This window comes from Diceros bicornis, chromosome 4 (genome assembly GCF_020826845.1).
Source record: "Diceros bicornis minor isolate mBicDic1 chromosome 4, mDicBic1.mat.cur, whole genome shotgun sequence".
Taxonomy (NCBI): domain Eukaryota; kingdom Metazoa; phylum Chordata; class Mammalia; order Perissodactyla; family Rhinocerotidae; genus Diceros; species Diceros bicornis.
Window position 1 is genome coordinate 5,599,040 of NC_080743.1, and position 21,388 is coordinate 5,620,427.

Genomic DNA, 21,388 nt, shown 5'->3' on the forward strand with positions numbered 1-21,388 from the left:
AGAGGAGGTCTCTCTAACCCCACACCCTGACTTTTGGAGGTTCCCCTTAGGCCTCACTATGTCTGTGGTGTTTGCTAATTCTCTGTTGTGTGCGGGAAATAGTTTCCCCTGTACTATTCTCTAAAACTCCCCTCCCCAAATAATCTGGAGAAAAATTCCTTATGACAAGACATTAAAAGCTGTCAGTCAAGTTTTCTTGTACGTTTCTGCCTCATTCTTGTGTACATGTAACTGAAGCTAGTACTTCCCCCCTAGCAAAGCTGTTAAACCATGGAGAGATTCTCTTTCAGTTCTCCAAAACCTTCCTATGATTTAAACAAGCCACAAACACGATGACTGCGGGTCTTCCTTTGGCCTGATTACTTGGAGCGTGTGTTGGTAGCTGTGTATGAAGTCTTCTATTACCCAGCCTGTTGACTGATCCATCATTCTCTGACTAGCTGTCTCTTCTCTCTTCCTTTTTGCTGATCACAGAGGCGCAGTCCGGTAAGAACTCTCAACATTTTTACCTTAAACATGTATAGAGAAAATTGCTGCCAAGGCCAGGTGGCCAGGTTGGCTTTCTGTTAAGTTATGATAACCCAGCATGAATGAGGCAGAGGATTTAGGTTTACTGGTTGGAAGCCTCTGGTCCTATAAGTGTCAAGAGCATATTCTAGGATTATCAGAGCACTTTTCCATAACAAACTTGCTAATACGTAGGAATCCCAACTCCTAGTGCTAAATTTGAAGAGTGTGTGTGTGTGTGTGTGTGTGTAGATTGGCCAGAAAACACCATAGAAATTTATAGCAAAGTGATAATAAAGAATAAGAAAACTATAAAGAAATTAAGGAAACAATTTTTAAGCCATGTGGTTTTTAAGCTTGAATTCAAAATGTGTCCCTGGATGGTAACTTAACATTGGTCAGTATACACTGATACATAATAATACATGATTTCCATCTAGGGAGGAGGAGACACGTTTTCAAGTTAATACACCTAGGCTGTCACCTAATTCTAAATTTCAACCCCAAAGACAAATCAGTATTAGTTCGCATTGTTCAAAGTGAAATCTCAGTCATTTTCCTCGGGTTGAAGCATGTGATGAATTTAAAGCAACAAAAAGAAGAGTCTTTGCTATGTTTGAAATGACCCCCATCTGCCTGCTCAGTCTATTGAGATTAGAAATGGAACTGAAAACAATCCCCTCTGAAAGATCCCTAGGCCTGTGCCAATTCAATTACTCAATTATTATTTGAGGCAAGTACTCTGCCCCAGCTGCCCCGCTGGTGGTTCTCTGTTTAAACCACATAGCTGAGGGTCAAAGAAAATACCTGCAGAAACTACTGTTCAGGCATGGATGACTCCAACCCAGCGATTAGGTGAATCTCAGATTATGACGTTACTCTTTTTTTTTAAAGGAAAAAGAGTGAATTAAGTAATTCAAAATGAAGGAAATTTATTCACAATATACTCATAAGGACAATCATTGAAAGGAGGAAAATGTGGTCACTTGGTGAGGAGAAGGTTTTTGAATTCAATGGACTTTTTTCCTGACTGTGGCTTGTGTGGTCAACATCACCTTAGCCTTGTTCTAGATTTGTCACACGGCAACATCAAGGCCGTATGCTGGGTCCAGCTGACAGTGGGATTTCTTTTCTGTTGCTGCTGACTTGCTCCTGATTGTTCAAATATCTGTTCCTTTATAAATTGATATTATTTTGTTCTTCCTAATTTCTAAACAGAGTTTTCTTGCATATTTCTGCCATGTCTTGCTTGCACTTTACTGGTGATTCTTCATTCATGAGGCGTATTTAATAAAAATGTTACAGGGGCTTCTTGTTTGTTGTGCCTCTCAACAATAAATATCTATTGAATGAATAGATACCCTGGGAATCAATGAGTACAAAAGAAGCTTTGTACCTTTCTTGGTTTCATAAGTACTACATTTTAATAAAAGGGGTAAATCAGAGAGACCAAAAGATCTTCAGTACAGCCTCTGGGGTCCCCTAACTCCTGGATTTCAGGTCTCACAATACTAGGTGGGTCCTGTTTCCTCAATGCCAATCTTGTCATTGACTTCTTGGAACTAGATCTCCTGTATCTTTTCCGTCAGACCTTTTTAATAAAAATCTGATTACCTGAGGCTCCATCACCCAGAAAAACATTTTAATTCCATTTAAACAATTTGTTCTCTTATTATTTTTGTCTACAGCGTCTTATTTTCCAAAACTCAAACGATATCCAAACTCCCTTAATGACTGTAGCAAATTTAGATGACCATATTTATTTAAAATATTTATGTATTAATTTAAATATACAATATACATATGTAATTTAATTAAACATATTAATTTAGTGTTTATCAAAATAAATAAATGTTGTTTATTTATTTAAAAAGTTATTGCTAATAATGTAATAATTCTCTACATGGCACACACACACAGATTGCATTATTTAGCAAGACAAACCAGAAAATATAGTTGGAGAGATTAGGCCAACCACTAGAAAACCCCTAATGGCTCCTTGCTCAGATTGAAACTGGTTGTCTATCATAAATGAGTTCAAAATGAGACAGAAAGTTCTGATGAATCCTTAGGAAAGAGGGAAAGAAGCTTCGTATAGGTCTGTTACAGAGATGCTACATCTTGTCCTGAGTTGCTAATGTTATCATTTGAGAGAAGAAAATGTATCTGTGACCACCAGATTGAGCCTTCACCAGAGTAGGAAAGTAGGAAAAAAATGTATATTTGATGACTGTCCACCAAACTCATGGTCATACCCTTTGGAAAACTTTCTTATGCTTCCACTTTCCCCACCCCCAACTCTGCCTGTGTCACTCTCCTAAGGCGGGCTCATGGGCCATCCTTCTGGTGGTCTTCTCTTCTGGTAGCACCCCGTGCTAAAAACCTTTCATAGTGATTTTGATTCAAAACTTTAATCGATCCTTCTGTTATCGAAATAAGTTTCTGCCAGGGCATTGTAAAAACTAAGAAAGACCTTCGCAGATTATTCCTGCCAAAGCTATTTTCATTCCAGTAGTGTCACAATACCTTGAGCTAAAAGAATGACTCCCAACTGGTAGATTGGTGGGCTGAGTAGCAGGCAAGTGGAAGAAATTGGGGTGTGGAGGATCGGTAGGGAAGATGAAATTCCCTGGCTCCCTGAATAAAACAGCCCATTCAGTGGCAATGCCTCCAACTTTTCCTTCTCTTTAATATTTGCCACTTATATCTTTAAAAATACATTAGTAAACTAACGACTGTTTCTACTAACAACTTAGGGACCCCATCTGATAAGAGCAGACAGTACTCCTAATACATTATATAATTTTCAAACATCAAATGTAAGCTAAACTTAAATTTACTTTCTTGTCTGCTAGACTTCAAGAGTTTTTCCTTTTTAATAGACTATTCAGTATTTACTTTAATTTACCAAATCTACCCAGGTAAGGAGTATTTCTGGTTCAGAAGACTTATGATTTACCCTCCATTCCTCTCTATAATCTTTGAGTAAAATAAAAAATTGATTTATATGTATGTATCTACAATATCCAACTTGAATGCAATTCTGAGAAAAATTTCATTTTTCCCATCTGCATTTCTTTGAGTTCAGTTTCATTGCAATGACAGAAATATACATATTGTACATATAACATATATGTGGTCTTAAACCTTATAGTGTCTATTTCTAATTCTAGGGTGCAATTAAAAGGAACTTATCCAGTAAGTATTTCCTAGCTACCAGAAGTAGAGTCCGATTTAAAAGAAGGACTAGTCCCTTGGATCTTGGAGCATATATACATTTGAATTATACACTCTTGGGCTTGATTTTTAAGGCTTACAAATGTTTTATTTTCACAGCAAAGAAATCTTGTAATGTTAAAGGGGCTCTGTGGTTTCTGAATGATTAATGTTTAAATTCTGAAAATGAGTGTTTTTAGAAAAACATTGCTATTTTCTTCCTATATTTGTCAACTCTTGCTGTATCATTTGACTTTAGAAATGAATTTAATCAAATATGTGTTTGTTGATGGGGATGGGGAGAGGAAGAGGGCAGAAGGAAGTGAAGGTAGATGCAACTTACTCATTCTTGTGTTATTTGATATGGAAATTTTAGTCAACCAAAGTGATATGATATAGGTTATAATATACAGAGGGCATGATTTTCCTCTGCTGCATACAACACTTTCTAGGGAGTTCTAAATTCATGGCTCATAGTTAAAGGTATAACATTCTCTTGGCATTTCAAGAAAAGAACAGGCAGAGAATGCTGGATTCGTGTACTATGTGCATATGGCCTGGCTTAGTATTCTCTTATGGTAATTAGGAAGCAGAACTGATCAAGACAGCAGACATTCGAAGAATGATACGCCATTCCACTTAGCTCTGCAGTATGCAAATCTTCTGACAACTTATCATGGTAGTTCCTTGGTTAATTAGGTTTTAAAAATGCCAGGGAAAATGCTACTACATATGCCTAATATATGGCTTTTGCATTGCCAGGGGAGAGGGTTTATTTTGCAAAGTTTTCATATTGAGTTGCTTATTGATGGGACTTAAATCTCTAAGTGTTTCCAAACATAGCTCATAAGACATGTCAGAAGTGAATGGCAAAAATGTGCCTAAAATGTTCCTTTGTCCTGTGCATCAGGTGAAGAAGTGGCAAGACCCAGGCGTTCCACACCAACTCCAGAACTTATAAGGTGAGCATGAAAGACATGAGTTGTGTTTTATGCAAGGCATCACACACTGTTAACAATTAAGCAAATCTTCTTCGGGCTAAGCTCTCAGCTTCTGTTAATAAAGGACCTGTTCATATGTGTACGTCCATAGATGGTTCAAATATGTTCTCATTTCTTGTAAGTGCAGCCTGAGCAAGACTTTAGGCAAATGCTGTGTCGTCTTGAGTAACTGTCTATCACAATGTGCAGTCTCCTCACTAATGAGAGCTGAAAGTTCTCCATGAAGAGGTCTTTTGGTGTCTGGAATGCTGACCTAAAATATAATTACGTTGCCCTATGGAGAGTAGCCTGTTGGATATAACTTTGTGATACAGTCCACCTGCTATACCAAGGGAATCTTCTATTTTGTTTTTAGCAAAACATTGTATTTGACATGTGTATTCTTTGAGTTAAGTAAACATTCTACTAAAGGGCATTGTTTTCCAAAACGACTGCTGTTTCTATTTAAGAGGTAGAGCCTTTTACTTTTCCCTCCTTCTCCAACTCCTCCATCTCCTCTTCATCTCTTCCCTCACACCACGCACGTCTTATTCAAACACAAACTTCCTGGGTGGCTTGTCACTTAACCTCCCTATGCCTGGCTTTCACTAATGAAAAACTGCATTAATGACAACACAAAGATGTGGTGAAGACACATATAGGTGGTTTTTGAGATCTTAAGAGTGTAAGGGGCTTTGCAACCAGATGTTATCTCTAGGGTTATCTCTTCTAGGTAGAGAGAATCATGATGCTTCAAGGAGTTTCTCTCCTTCAACTTATTTCTGTCAGACCAGCACCTTGTTCCCCCATTGGGAACCAGGGATCTCATCTCCTACCAATTCTTTTGTCCATAATATACATGACATCCTTTTATATACTTCCTAGCCCTGCGGGAGCTTGTGTGAATACATATGTACACACACAAGTGCACACACATACATCTACCTTACTGTGAAAAGTATTTGAAAGCTGGCATATCTTTTTTAGCATTAATATGCCCTTTCTCTATGTTTTGTTTTAATGTGTGTTGTCTAGCAAAAAACCTCCCGATGACACTGTGGCCTTTGCTCCCCTCTTTGGCCCACCACTAGAATCAGCTTTTGATGAACAGAAGACGGAAGGTAAGAAAAACTCTGTATATCTATAGATTTGTTTTTCTTTTCATTAAAGTATAATGTGCCTAGAGTAAATGTATGTATTTTGAGGCATATTTTTATTTTATCATCAGATCCTCAGGTGAAAAAAAATTTTGATCTAGGTATGTCATCAGCACAGGAGTTTGGTTTGCAAACCTCTAGTATTTTAGGATTTGAAACTTTATTTCTAGAAATGTCTAATGGCTAACAAGTGCATTCCTCAAAAGAGTTCAGTAAGAATTACTGCAAATCTATACAAATCACTGGTCAGGGAGTAAGTGCCCTGTGAGCCAAACAGCCATCATTGTGAAGCCAGACCTTCAAACTCCCATCGTAGTCATTGTCATTGTGACCCAGCCTCTCTACCCACATTTACTCTCTTGTCCGCCTCATCAATGGAGGTGTCAATTGGATTCCTCACATAACAGACATTGTTTGCAGGTTCAAGACCCAGGAATGACCTGGAATCATTTAGCATCTAAGAAATAAAATGTGATGGGAGAAATATAATTTCAGCCATTAGTGTTGGATTTACCTATTAAATATTCCTAGAATTAAATATGTAACTTTTTTAAATTAACCATCTTTTTTGGAATGGCTGTAAATAATATATACCTTGCTGACATAAATGAAACTCTTTATAAAATAAATCTAATCTATTCCTGAAATGTAGTTATGACCAATGCATGTATCTCCAATAGCTGTATTTGGTAATATGGAATGTTTTTATAAAAATCATTTGATTTATGAACACTATGGTGGATATGTATAATAAAATGTTATTTTTGTAGGACCCATTTGTGAAGGAAATTAAATTTAGTGTTAGGGACAGCAAGACTTGAAAGCATGAGTAGGCTGAGCACAGTAGCAAAGAGACTCCAAAGTACAGTGAATTAAATAAGATAGAGTTTTATTTCTGTTTCGTGTTAACAGTCTCAAAGTAAACAGTGTAGGACTGGAAGGTGGCTCTGCTCTCCTCAACATGTGGCCTTCATCTCTGGGTTCCAGGGGGCTGCTCCAGCTCTCATCCTCTCCCAGTCAGAAGAAAGGAGGGTGGAGGGAAGGGCCAATGGAACTCACTGCCAATTCTTACAAGAGCAAAATCTGGGAGAGACACACATCACTTCCAACGAGCCCATCGGAGAGAATTTAGTGCCATGTGGCCAGCTAAAACGCTTCAACTATAGAAGAAGTGGAGAATGGGTGCAGGGAGACAGCTAGCAGTCAGCCACATCTGAATATTTTTCAGTGATGTAGTTAGGAAAATGTGTAAGGAATGTCTCTGAATACACCTTCAGTGATTTAAATGTCTACAACTTAGAATCTCTGTGTAAAGGTGGCCTTGCGATGAGGTCATCTGTCGTCTTATTAAATCACCTGTGATCAGTCTCGCTTTTAATGATATAACTGCATAGTGACTGAAGGTGGGATTTGATTCGTTGCATTTGAAACTGCCCATTAAAGGAATTCCATAACTGTATGGAAACTTGATATACAAAATAGAAAACAGTTCTTAAAATCAAGGTGGTGTCCCGCATTGAATCCATGAAAAAGAAAAAGTGCTGCTTCACATCTTTGGAGAATGTTTGCTTTTAAGTTAAAACAAAACAAAGCTATGACATCTTTGAGGTTTGTGATGGAGAGGAGATGCACACCTGGACTTGTCAATGAGCCCAGCGTCATGGTGCTTTAGATGGTTTCAGCCCCTGAAGTCCTAAAAGTTCCAACATCTGCACCAAGCACACTAGCTCTTCCAACACCCACACTCCCCTTTCACATCTGCTCACTCTCACTTCTTTTGATTGATTCTTCCGTCACTAGTTTAAAAGGCCTGGGAAAAAATATGCATTTTGGAGTCGGGTATGTGTACTGGGATCAGATCTTAGCTACTTAGTAGAGCGACTTAGCTCTGCTTTCACTGTGTGTGCCCTTGGGCAAGTTATTTAACCACTCTAATCTTCGGTTTCCTCTCCTGAAAATGGTACCAATATCAACCACATAGAATAGCTACTAGCCTTGTATTGTGTTTTATATGCATTTTACATACATTATATTTATATACATTACCTCCTTTAATCCTTTTGGTGACTCTCTGAGATTGCTCTCATTATCATTACACTGAAGGAAGGGAAGCTCAGAGATTAAATGACTTGCCCAAGGTCCTACAGGAAGTGTGGAGGCTGGAGTCACACTCACATCAGACTAACTTGCCAGCCTGTGTTTTACAACATAATGAATTACAAGCAGCGCTTACATAGACCCTGGCATGTGATAGGTGCAGATAAGAGCTAGGTAACTACATTGTTACCATAGCAATAAAAAATCAAGAGGAGGAGACAAAAGAAAGAGAAGGAACTTTAGATTCAGTGTCCTTAGGCCCAATACCTGATTGCCCTGATTTCCTTTAGACGTCTAAGCACTTGTTTATTTTTCTGGTTCTCTTAAGATATTCACCAAACATTCTTAGAATGTTCTCTTTATGATGCTATAAAAGCTTTATTTAAAGACTCTATAAGATCCTTTAAAGATAGGAACCACTGTACAGAACCCGGGCATTTACATTTTAAAGCATATTCATGGCAAACTTTAAATAAATCAACTTAAAACAAATGTGTATGGGATTAATGCCTGGATTTTCAAATGGTGCCAGAAAAGGAGCCAGGACATGTAGTGACCTTCAGAATGTCCTTAAGTGACCAACCGGGAAGAAAATGCAGACACTCTGCTTTGAAAGCTTTGTTTAGCTGTATGTGCACACACAGACACCCCCCTGACACACACACACACATACAAACACACACCGACTCCTGTTCCATTCTCTGCTTGAAAAGGATGAGGAGCAGCACGTTCCTAAATTAATTTGCTGGTACTGAGGCAAGAGGGAAATAATTTTGTGAAGTTCAACTTTAAATTGAGATTTTAAGTTCTAAAATCGGGGTGTTTCTTTTTTGAACTTACCCTGGGAAATTTTCTTTTTGTGTTTCCAGTTCTTTTAGATCAGCCTGAGATATGGGGTTCAGGCCAACCAATTAATCCAAGCATCGAGTCGCCAAAGTTAACAAGGCCCTTTCCCACTGGAAGTAAGTTATGTGTCTGCTCTGTCTGGAAAAATAAGTGACTCATTTTACTGTCTGTCTGCATAGTGAAATTAGGCAACTCTTAGAAAGTCTATGCAAGCAACATGTGGACTGTATAATATTAAGAATAGATGTTATCCTAACAGGCTTTAGAGTTAAAGGGTCCTAGGGCAGTTTGTCAAGGCAGACAAATAAAGCAAAATTATTAACTTTGAATCGTAGCCTCTTCTGACATCCTACAGGCTCACTCATTCATTCATTCATTCATTCATTCATTTGACCCGTACATGTAAGAGTGAGAAGCAAGTGAGCTAAAGAACCTACTATGCTCCAGGGTGGGCTGTTACACAACACACAGGTGGCCAAGTCAGATATGGTCTCTGCTAGTCTGCAGAACAACTGAGGCTGCTTAGGATAGAAAGGACACATTGAGAGGAAAGAATGATAATTGAAGAGCAAGAGAAACAACCCTGTGTGGTGGAGAGAAGCTGAGACAGGAGATCAGGGCAAATTTATCTCCAAGCAGAGCCATCAGCCCTGCATATTCTGGCATGCCCTCTCCCCCACTCCAGGTAGCGGGAAAGGAGGTCCTGAAGCTCTTTACAGCCCTTCACCTGCAGTGGGCTGGCCTATTTGGACTGGATGGATTGCTCACTCAGTAGGACCACTTGTTTGACAGATTTACGGAGTTGTCATTTCAGTAGGCTTCCCATAGCAGATGCGCATGTAGAAAGCACTCCTTGAAACACCCATGTGAGGAGGGTAGGATCTCAGAGAAAGGGTTTGGAGGTGGGTGGTGCACCCAGAGAGTCTTTTCACTTCATGAGGTTCACATACAGACCACTTAATACTTTTTCCGTTTCAGCATCCCCAAGGCTCTGCTTCTTAGTCTTAAAAATGCCCATGGGGCTTCCTAATCAAAGGCCCAAGGGTTATTTGTTGGGAATATTGCTATAAAGCCAGGCGATCCAGTCTTTACAAGGATATTTCCTTCATATAACAGATAAGAAAAACAGCATTATCAAGAACTTTTAAAAATTTTCTGAACTTTCAAAGATAAGTTTTGAAAGGATTTGAACCCCAGCGGTGTGATTTTGAACATTTCTCCATGCTGCTGGGAAACAAAGCCAGTAAAAAAGCTCTTTCTTTGAAAAGCTTTCTTTACAGATCTGAGCTATCCGAATTATTCCTAGAAAACCCTTCCTAAAGGCCAGGAAAATACATAAATGAAATGTTTATGTAGATTATGTATTGATTTTAAGTCCAACTGTTGGTATTTTAGAATTTTATGAGTTTTATGTGCTCTGTTTACACCTAACACAACAGAGGCTGTTGTATAATTGATGTGTGTTGTGTAATTCTGCTCATTTCATGGTTGCAGCATAAGTTGACTATTTTAAGTTATTAGACTTTTATTTTATTTGTTTTTGTGATATTTTGTTGATTATGATCTCAATTTTTGCAGGGATTCTTAATCAGAAACAGTGCCCCTGGTTGACTCTTAACTTCAGTGGGAAAACATGATCCATTTGAGGTGTAGTTTTCAAAGTTCTTAACTAAGATTAGGAACAATGTGTCCATGGGCTTCAGGATGATGCCTGTTACCCGTGCCTATCAGCCGTACCTGTTGTGTGGAAGGATAGGATGCTCTCTAAAAATAAATAAATAGAGTTGGGTGGGGGAGGAAGGACAGAAGGGGCTCTTTCTCCTACAGGCAGGTAGAGGGTACTGGCAGGAGCTCTCCAGCTGGTGCCCTGCTGACTTGCTCTGCTTTTAGGTTACATAAGACTGGGCCACATTCAGACTCACAGATGAACTTGGGGCTGGTTTAGGAGATTAGTGTGAACTCTTCGAATATACCAAATATGGCCAGTGACAAGAAGACATTCATTTAAAGAAAGAAAAAGAAAAAAATGTACCTGTTGAAACAGGAATTCCTAACTTTGCCCACAAAATGACAAGTCCAGTTTGTAAGGATGAGTCTCTGGGTGGGGGCTATAATACAATACTTTTTCTATCTCAGAGATTTTTTTTTAGCCATTATTTTTACCAAAGGAATCTGTTCATTCTTCTTGACCCAAATCATTTTGCTTCAGACTTTCAAGAATGTACTAAAATTTAAGACATATAACTTTGAGAAATCTTTCCAGACCCAATCCAGGCAATAATATCCTGACTATATTAAAAACCCCTCACCTGAGCCCCCACCCAAGCTGTTCTCATTTCCTCGAACAGACTCTGGACTGTAACTGAACATGATATTCTTTCATTCAGTCCATTCCTCAAGAGCAGAGGGTCCTTTTATTAAACACTGTGTCCCTGGTTCCTAGTATGGGATGGAGACTTAGTTGGCACTTGAAGTTTGTCAAATAAAGGAATGAATGAATAAGATGATGACATTATTATTGTTATTATATGACATTCTTTTGACAAATTCTTATCATTACCATAAAATGGAAGAATCTGAATGAGTCCTGCTGCAGTCCCTTAGTTCTGAACTTAAAAAAAAAAAATTAGACCATTAATGGCTATTCTGTTTCCAATAGTAGGAATATGAATGAAAGCCCAAATTCTGCTTGTCTACAGAGTATTGTTTAACTTAGGGAAAAAGTGATCGATAATGCTTGCCTTCTCATCTCTTTGCAGCACCTCCACCACTGCCTCCAAAAAATGTACCAGCCACCCCACCCCGAACAGGCTCCCCCTTAACAGTTGGACCAGGTAAGCGTTAGTTTTCTGTGCTCTGGGATCATGTGGCAATCAGCAGTGGCCCTGGACCTCAACACGCCCTGGACGTGTCAGAAGCTGTAGGCCAGACTAAACATGACAATGTTTGCATTCAGTTTTACTTCCATTACAATTTACTATGCAGACTTCTTTTAAGGTATCACTCCCAGATTTCATGAAAAGGTTCACTTTCTCAACTAATTTTGTATAATTTTGTTGAATGAGGGCCACATTTACTTGTGAAATGAAAGAAAAAAAAACTCAGTATAAAGAAAATCATTGTTTAATTGACATCTCTCTTCATTGGATCTCATTTTAATGATTTACAAATTAAAAGTCTCAAGGCACAATTCATATTTTTCCAAGAACCGATAAATTTTTTTCTAGAATTAAAACTGTCTAGTCTATGAAGCCATAAAATGGTTCCCAGGAAGTGCAGCATATGGGTAAGCTTGAGTGGTGGGGAATTTTTTCCCCAGTAATCATTAAAGTGTTTATTATCCCATGGCAAAGAGATGTGTAAAGATGATGAAATACACATGCCATTAGATAGATAATTTCTAAGGCACATCTTTACTTTCTATTAAAATCAATACTATGAATTCATACAATTTATACTCTGCCTAGTCTCATTGGGCTAGCAAGTCAAAGGCAGTAATTGTTATTTTGTGTGTCTGGGCCCTTAGAATGTGGTTCTTTATCACCTTTGGAATTCTACTGCAGCTTCATCCATTGCTATTTATGCAGCCTGGTGAGTTTGATAGCTACGTAGTGGAGAATTTATCAACAAGAGCAAATGCAAGACATAGTCAGTTTGACTCAGACCCACGGAGAGTCATCCAGAGTGTCATAGATAAAGGTGTTTGCAAGTTCAAACCATTCTGGCCCCTTGTAGTTCCATAAATATATGTTAGATATAAATAAATTTACCAGCGACAAAATTATAAATACTGTGGGCCATGCAAACTGCCACCCCATTTATCTGTAGCCTTGAAGGGGAACTCTTCTCAAGTGTGAAATATGGCTTCTTATAGCCGAAGGGTTATTTAAAGGTAAGGTGGCTTCTGCTCATGCCTTGCAATTATTTAGGTAACAATTTCTAATTTGAATAACCTCAGTTAAAAAACAGTGCTCTCCCTCACACTGCAGCTGTCATCAAGTGCTTCCTGCCAAGCTGTAGAAGATAGTTTTCCTTTTTTTTCTAGTTACTGATAAGAATTAAAAAGAATTAGCTGGTGCTAATGTTTAAGCAAAGCAGAGACTTTTCTGTTTCATGAGACTTCATGAGATAAGTACATGTCATAGTTATGCCTACCACATTAACAGGTTAGACCTGACGAGAAAAGAAATTATAAATTACAAATTATATTTATAGTTTTCTTCCCTATTAAACAGGTATATATGTAACAGTTCTAATAAGTAGTAAATGTCTTCTCAATAACCTATGTGTATGTTGCGTGTGGGGTGTGTATGTGTGTGTTTGTAAATAGACGTGTGGGGATATCTCTTTAAATAATCCCTGTACTCTGTTTCTGGTGTGTTTAGAGTGGAAGATATACGGCTAATTATGATGTGATCATTTTTTAAACTAACAGATATTATAATCAGTGTCACCGAACATTTTCATTTAATATGATGGAGTAGACAGTCTTTATCCAATATGAGGGAGAGTTCCAGTTGTCAATCCTTTCTCGAATGTGTCGTGTGTATTTCAGTAGGCCAGATTTTCAAGAGGGATTTCCCTTCTGGAATTCGCACTTCCAGAACCTATGCTTCTCTGTGCACCTGACTCTGCCTTCCCAACATGAGCCCACTTCGCACTCTTCTGAGCAGCCTTTGAGAGCATGCTCCTCGCTTCTGATGACGGTAGAAGTAGCTAACAGTGGTCACCCTGCACAAGGGTAAACGACAGCATAAAAAGATGAAGCTCACGTTATGGAGGCAGGGAACTCTCCCCTCTCGTTCAGCTCCAAATCCAGTCAAGATAGTTTGACATCATGCAGTATGCCCACTAAGGCACCTCACCAGGCAATCTATCTACCAGGCTTTGCCTCACCACTCCCAATACCCCCCCCCAAAAAAAAAATATTAACAAAGTCAATTAAAGCTTAAAATCAACTACTTTAACCACAGGAAATGACCAGTCAGCCACAGAGGTCAAAATTGAAAAGCTACCATCAATCAATGACTTGGACAGCATTTTTGGTCCAGTGTTGTCCCCCAAGTCTGTTTCTGTCAATGCTGAAGAAAAGTGGGTGCATTTTTCTGATACGTCCCCGGAACATGTTACTCCAGAGTTGACTCCAAGGGAAAAGGTGGTGTCCCCACCAGCTGCATCAGACAACCCAGCTGACTCCCCAGCTCCGGGCCCTCCAGGTCCTTCAGGCCCCCCAGGACCTCCTGGTCCTCCTCGCAATGTACCATCGCCGCTCAATTTAGAAGAAGTCCAGAAGAAAGTCGCTGAGCAGACCTTCATTAAAGATGATTACTTAGAAACAATCTCGTCTCCTAAAGATTTTGGGTTGGGACAGAGAGCAACTCCGCCTCCCCCGCCACCACCCACCTACAGGACTGTGGTTTCGTCCCCCGGACCTGGCTCGGGCAGTGGTACGGGGACCACCAGCGGTATGTCTTACTGTTTGAGTGTGCTTCGTGTGACCGGGAATGGCCGTGGCTGCTGCAGTGTGAGCAACACCCTCCTCCTGCCTGGCAGTTGGCTTTAGAGCTTCAGCCATCCTTCCTCTGGTTTGGGTGTCCTGTGGCCCCGTGGCATGCCCTAGTCTCTCAAATGCTCGCAGTCATGGTGCAAGTCTGTGGATGTGTTCTGCCCCACACTCCCAGCCCTTAGGAGTGCCCTGCCTTCCACCCTGCAGTTAGGAAATGCACATTTCTTGAAGAAAGCTGTGATGTCATTGCTTGGAATTCAGGAAAGTTCTAGAAAGACAGGTTTCATAGCGAATGAGTTTCATGTTAAATGTCTGATTTTCTTGTCAGATGCCTTCACAAGGGCCCTAGTTTGGGTTTGTTTGTTTTTTTTTCCCCCCAGCTTTATTGAGGTATAATTGACAAATAAAATTGTAAGATATTTAAAGTGTACAACGTGATGATTTGATATATGTACACATTGTAAAAGGATTCCTCCCATCGAATTGATTAACAGATCCATCACCTCACATAATTACCCTTTACCCGTGTTTGTCGTTTTTTTTTTGCTGAGAAAATTTAAGTTTTACTTTCTTAGCAAATTTCAATCACACAATACAGTATTATCAACTATAGTCACCATGTTATACATTAGATCCTCAGACCTTATTCATCTTATAACTGTGTTTGTACTTTTTTTTTCAAGAGCCCTAGTTTTTGTAGGTCAATATTTTCTGTTTTTTTTTTTTTCTTTTTCTTTTGGGGGCGAAGCATATTAACCCCTCTAACTACTTCAGGAAAAAAGAGGTGGAGTTTGAAAAGGAGATTTTAGAGGATGGCCAGAAAAAGGATGCCTTACTGCATCCCCAACCTAATCAAACTGCCACTGAAGACAAGCTGTTCTCTGATTTCATTTCACATGCTCATCAGCCTAGGAGGTCAACTCTAAGTGGAGTGACAGGAGATGGGAAAGTCTATCAGAAATGTACGTTTGGGGACTCTATATACAAATGTTGACATTGAATCTGATTTTTTGGTTTTCCATGTTTGAAGCTTCATTTTGTGTTCTCTAATTATGAAGGGAATGCCTGCTGTGCATACCAAAGGGAGATCGAGATTTTTCTAATGCATCTTCTTCCGTACCGTCGATTGCACTGGTACTCGAGCTTGTCTGGCAAGACCCCCAGTGCCTTCCCTCCTATGTCTGTGGGTTCAGTAGGCACATTCCCCGGGCCGTCATGTGCTATTTGTTTTCCATTTGCCTCTCTCTTTGGAGAGAGATGTCCAAATGTAAGTTATTTAGACCTGGGAAGAGACAGACAGGCAAGGCGTTTCTCTCTTCTGATAGTCAGTCATCACTGCTGCCCCTGTCAGGGCGTGTCTCTCAGTGCCTGCTGTGTGTTTACAAATTCCTCTGTGCCTTAAAGGGGGAGCGTCCAAGCTGATCAAGGAGAGGGCTGAGGATTCACCGGTACCACACACAACACCGATGTTGATGTTTTATATCATTAGATGTTCCCCCCTGTGCCTTCCTCCAACACAAAAGGAAGACTGTTCAATACTCAAAGAAGTCTGGGAAAGGTTGTGTTAAAACAAACTCAGCAGGCTTCTTTTCCATAGGCCCTCTAAGAGCCTTTATTTTGCCAATAATAACAATAGCTAGAGTTTCTCATCCTGGCATCATGCTAAGTGCTTTATGCACATCATTCATCCTCACAACAACCCCATGTGGTCATGCTCTTATTTCCTGCATTTCATAGGTGGGAAAACTGAGGCTCGGAGGTTTAAGTATTTTGCCCAAGTTTACACAGCTAGAGGTGATAGACTTGGGATTCATACTCAGCTCTGTCTGATCCCAAGCCTGTGTTTTTAACCACTGTGCTCTCCGAGCACTCTTATAAGGTTTAGTTACAAAATATCCCAAACTTATTTGATGACTGACACCCATCTATACTGCACAGCATCAGCAACAAGATCCCCCAAAAAAAGTCCTCTCTCCAAACCTACTCCTCTGTGCTCCTTTCTGTAGAGGACCACCTCCATCCTCTACTGCTTTTTTAGGTCTTTTTGAGGATATAAGGCTCCTTACTCACCTGATAATAAGATAATAAAGGGCCCTATAGAAAGCCTTCAGTTCAGACCTCAAACCCAAAGAAGCTGGTTGTCCATTGTCAAAGAGGGGCGTCTTTCCCTTGTCTTCTGTGGGACTCTTTCCTGGGCCAGGCTCTGAGCCTTCTGGAATAATGCCCTGTCTCCAGTGGCAGGCCACTACGATATCCTCAAAAGAAACACCTTGAGGGAGGAGGACAGGGCAGCTTGGTTATCATCTGGGCCTCCATCGCCTTCCACAAGGCTCTGGGAGGTGTTGGTATAATCGAATTGAGCATTGATCTAATGAGCGAAGAAAGGAGCTTTGGCTTTCTTTCTGGAATCTTTGAGAATTTTGTTGTTGTTTTAATGTTTAACTTCCGTACCCTTATTTGAAATTACTTTAAAATGTATCCAGTAAAGACTATTGATTCTTAATAATTGAGCTGGAGAAAACTACACTTTGTTGGTATTAAAGGATTGAATTTCTAAGTGGAAGATTGAACTGGGCCAATGAAGCTCATGAATAAATAAAACTTTGCACCATTTTCTCCTTAATTAAGTCCCAGTTTATTTGCTGCTTAATCTTTTGTTGATGGAATATACGCAGACTGGCAGAAATGTAAATTTAGGATTAAAACAATAGGATATGGCCTCATATTTTAAAGATTAGCAATACTTTTCACTACCTGCTTTACTAACACTTAGCCTGACAGGACTAACTTTTCCCATACTTCTCAAACAATATTTAAGTGGCTACCATTATGCGCACTTTAAAATCTCATTCACAGCAAGGTGACTGTCACTGACCAAGTTTAGACAGTACTCATGGCCTTGTGAATCAGAAGAGTCACCTGCTATTGAAAAACAGTTGGAAGTTATGCATTTGCTCCCAGAACTTTAATTTCCTTACGGCAAAAGTTAAAAATACTAAGTTTGGCCAGAACGTGGCTTTACTGGAATACAGACACTGGTTCCTGGCAAAGGCTCTCTCTTCTCCCATGTGGGTTGTGTGCCCAGGGGATGGGATGGAGAAATTGTTTTATTGGCCTGCAGCAAGTTTGGAGGCTGGGAAAAGGGAGGTGTTAGCAAAGATAGACTCTTCAGCACAACATTTTCTAACTTGGGTAACTAAAGCCATATTAAAAGATGTTAAACACAAACAGACACGCACACACATCCATAAGCAAGTAAGTCTGAGCTACATGGGGTTGAATTAAACAAATATATTTCTTGATTACAAATCTTTTTAAAGCGACAATGTCCAATATGGAAGCTGCTAGCCACATGTGGCTATTTTAATCTTAACTGTAAGTAATTAAAATTAAAAGAAAAAATCAATTCTTTAGATGCAGTAGCCACAATTCAATGTTGGACAGTACTTGTTCTAGAATATTTTCATCATTGCAGAAAGCTCTATTGGACGGGACCGTTTTAGGGCTTTTACTGTGCTGGTCACCAAAAAGGAAACAGAGTGTGTAACCATTCCCACACATATTTAACACTTTCTTCAAAGAAATGGTATAATTAAACACGATTTGGGAAAGGCTGTTTAATTCTTTACATATTTCGAAGTGCATATATTTTAATTCATTTGATCCTCTTCACAACATCGTGGTGTGTTAGCCTCATTTTACAGGTTAGGAAATGGAAACTCAAAGATGGAACCTGGCCACGGTCACAAAGCCAATAAGTAGCAAAGCCAGGATCTGCCCCCAGATCTGTTGCATTCCGTTTACCTTCTCCCCAGCTGCCCTCCGATTCCCCCCACCCACACCCACGCAAAAAGAGAGATGAAACCTGAAGCCATAGTTATGTGGTTCTCAGGGGTTTTTGCCAAAGAAACCATGATGGAACTTCAGGTTGAGAGCAGCAAATGGATTGAGAGCACGTCAGCGGTTGCCAACTCTTTTGAACTCACAAAACTCGAATAATGTAAGAGTGATTTTTAAATCTTACCATTAAACCTTAAATGGTGATTTTCTCCAATTATTTACCAGCATTGTTCTTGGGAATAAACACTGATTGAAGGGAAATGAAAGTATAATTGAAGATCGAAGAATGAGGATAGAGATGCATAAATAATAACCTTCTACACTCTTACAATAGGAAACAATTGTGCAATCTCACAAAAGCATGTGAAGCCTTAGTTCAGTTATCACTTACCCTTCAGGCCCTGAACACCCTCTGCTGACCCTCAGGGTTCTGTCAAGCAGGATTTTGCTTCTTAAACACTCCCTTAGTGTCTCTCTAACTGCACAACAAATCAATTGAATCAATTCAGTAAGGAAAAAGTGAGTTAAATGGGATGTCCATAAAGGAAAAAGAAAACAGTTAACTAGCCACTTTTTTCTTTGCTTTTAGTTGTATCTGTATCAAAAGACACAGTCTTTACCACCATCATCAACATCTATTGCCTTCCATTTGTGTAGCATTTTATAGTTTACTAAACACTTTCATAAGCATTTTCCATTTCAATTGTTACAACTACCTCGTAAGGTAGAAACATGTCCTGTTTTTAAAAACAGGAAGCTGGGGTTCAGAGAGGGGAAGATCTCACAGCTGATACGAAGTAGCAGGGCCAGAACTCAGATCACCTGACATCTCATCCAGTTTTCCAATAGCCTGCATTGCCTGATGACAACCCCTTATCAGTCCCCCAAGCATTATGATAGTGGTTTGCTAACTTTCTCATCTGGAACATGTAGGAAAGGCATAAGCCACTGACCTTTTCCTGAGATTGATTCGGAAGACTATTTCTTGGAAATAGACCCTCGGATAGACATTTTGAAACATTTCTATGGCATAATTTTCCAGCAAAATAGAACCCGGAAGAAGCCCCATGAAACTTCCTGACAAAGACTTTGCTGTTTAACGGTGTATTTCCCATCCCTCTGCTGTCACTTCCCTGTTCTGGAAACATCCTGGGTGTAAATCTATTCACTCAAAAGAAAACTTTGTAGTGGAACCTGTCAAAACATACCCTATTTTTTTATTTAAAAGAAGATTAGCCAAAGACTAAGAATATTTCTGTTGAGAGAGATGCATGCAATCTGCCTATGCAAAAATAAGACTTTATGCAAAATGTGGGACTCCACCGTCCGCCCAAAGCTCCAGGACACTGTGTTTAAGAGCCTGGGCTTCAGAGTTAAATAGACCTTTGGAGCCGTGTGACCTTGGGCCAGTTACCGAATATCTGTGAGGGTTAGTTTCCATTGAGATAATTACAGTACCTTATTCCAAAGCTTATCGTGTCGATAAAATAAGATAATGCATGGAAAGTGCCTAGCATAGACCCTGCCCCAATAAAATAAAAAGTGAGAATACAGTCAAAAGGTGGTAGTGGTGGAGAAGAGCTGGAGGTGGGGGTGGGGGTAGGATGATTATTAGTAGGGTTTCACAGTAATGAACTCACACTTAGAATAAACAGCACAGAGAAACATAACACACTCAAGATTTCAGGTTGTTTGAACAAGAGGAGCAAAGTGTATTCCCAGGGACTCTCCTAAGCAGATTTTGAGATGATGGTTTTTGCTGCTCGATTTCAAATCTCTTTGAGAATCTGAAAATCCAGAGACAGAGATGCTTGTCTAGGACTCTCTGGAGAGCACAGTTCCATGGTGTGTTGGAGGGGAGCAAGGAGGGGGTGGGTATTTTCCTGGGGCAGGATTTCTTAGAAATTTCTTGGAATGATTTGATACCTGTGCTTCTAACCAAAGTGACAAAACTTCAAGAGCAGCTGGAACTTTTCTGAACAAGAACTGTTTGGAATATTGACTTGACTTTCTTAAGGCTTTTAGCCCAGTAGTTTCCCCGCATAGCCGACGTATGACTGAAGACAGGCAGACCCCGAGTCCAGAGACCCCACTGGTGTGTGGTGGGTGTGCATGCCAGCCTCTGTGTGTCTTCTGTGTTTCATATGCTTGTCATTGACAGCCAGAAAAGTAAATCCAAGAGGCTCTTCCACAGAAATCATTGTAGGCAAACTCTAGGTAGGCAGATACCTAAGCAGCCTCCTTCAAAAACTAAAATCCTCCAAATTCAATATGTTTCTGTTATTAAGATTCTAAACACAAAGTTCTCACACAACATCTGATTTCCTTTCTTATATTCCCTGCTTTGCTCGGCATCAAGTGTTTGCTTACATTTATAAAGTTAGCACTCATTTTGCAGCACCGTAAAAAGGATAACTCTCTTATACATGTTTTAAAAATATATAATGTGGGAAAATCATTCATCTTCCTGCAAGTTCTAACCTCCATTTTCGTCTTAGACATAAATAAATTCTGAATATGCAAAAAGGCGAGAGAATTTATCATAAGTTTGGTGTGTATGTGGTCACAATGAAAGCTACCCACCACCCAGCCGAGAGTCTTGAGAACATAGTTTCTGTCGCAGAGAGGAATAAAAGGATTTACCTTTCCCTGGGCGTCACATGACAACAAACGGCGATGAGCTTCAGCTTCTGCCATCAACCATAGTTCAACCGAGTGCTTTTTTTTCTTTATTTAAGAAGAAAAAAAAAACCCACAAGCCACAGTCTTGAATATAGTAACTGCTGAGGTAGAAGAAGTGTCCTGGGCTGGTGCTGTGGGAACGGGGAGGGAGGGGTCAGGTGATGAGAGCGCTTTGCCGCCTGTGTTTCCAGCTGTTTTCAACACCAGCTTGTTTTACAGGTGCATCGTCCCCTGCTCGGCCAGGCACTCCCTTGGTTCCTTGCAGCAGCACTACCCCACCGCCACCTCCTCCCCGGCCTCCATCTCGGCCAAAGCTGCCTCCGGGAAAGCCTGGGGTCGGAGATGTGGTACGTTCCCTTCTGCCCTGGCTCGCTTAGAAACACCTGGTAAATGTCTTAATACGGGCCATCTCAACTTCAGGTCTAAGCCTAGAGCACTTGTACACATGGCCCTAACCGATGACATCCGAAAGACTGTCCCTGCAGTATGGGTGTGCATTTCAACCCTCCTCAGACAGCTACCATCTTTCAAGCCGAGGTCTGGAATGGTAGGACTAG

The 21,388-nt window shown here is 40.0% G+C and overlaps 1 protein-coding gene across 1 annotated transcript in view; it reads left to right on the forward strand.

The window, feature by feature from the left end:
• SGIP1 (SH3GL interacting endocytic adaptor 1) overlaps positions 1 to 21,388 on the forward strand; it is a 195,904-nt gene that overhangs the window by 121,612 nt on the left and 52,904 nt on the right. The window contains exons 8-15 of the mRNA XM_058538246.1: positions 475 to 486; positions 3,681 to 3,705; positions 4,634 to 4,685; positions 5,739 to 5,824; positions 8,827 to 8,919; positions 11,563 to 11,637; positions 13,777 to 14,268; positions 21,051 to 21,178. Of these exons, the coding sequence (XP_058394229.1) occupies positions 475 to 486; positions 3,681 to 3,705; positions 4,634 to 4,685; positions 5,739 to 5,824; positions 8,827 to 8,919; positions 11,563 to 11,637; positions 13,777 to 14,268; positions 21,051 to 21,178 (963 nt within the window). The remainder of the gene's footprint in view (positions 1 to 474; positions 487 to 3,680; positions 3,706 to 4,633; positions 4,686 to 5,738; positions 5,825 to 8,826; positions 8,920 to 11,562; positions 11,638 to 13,776; positions 14,269 to 21,050; positions 21,179 to 21,388) is intronic.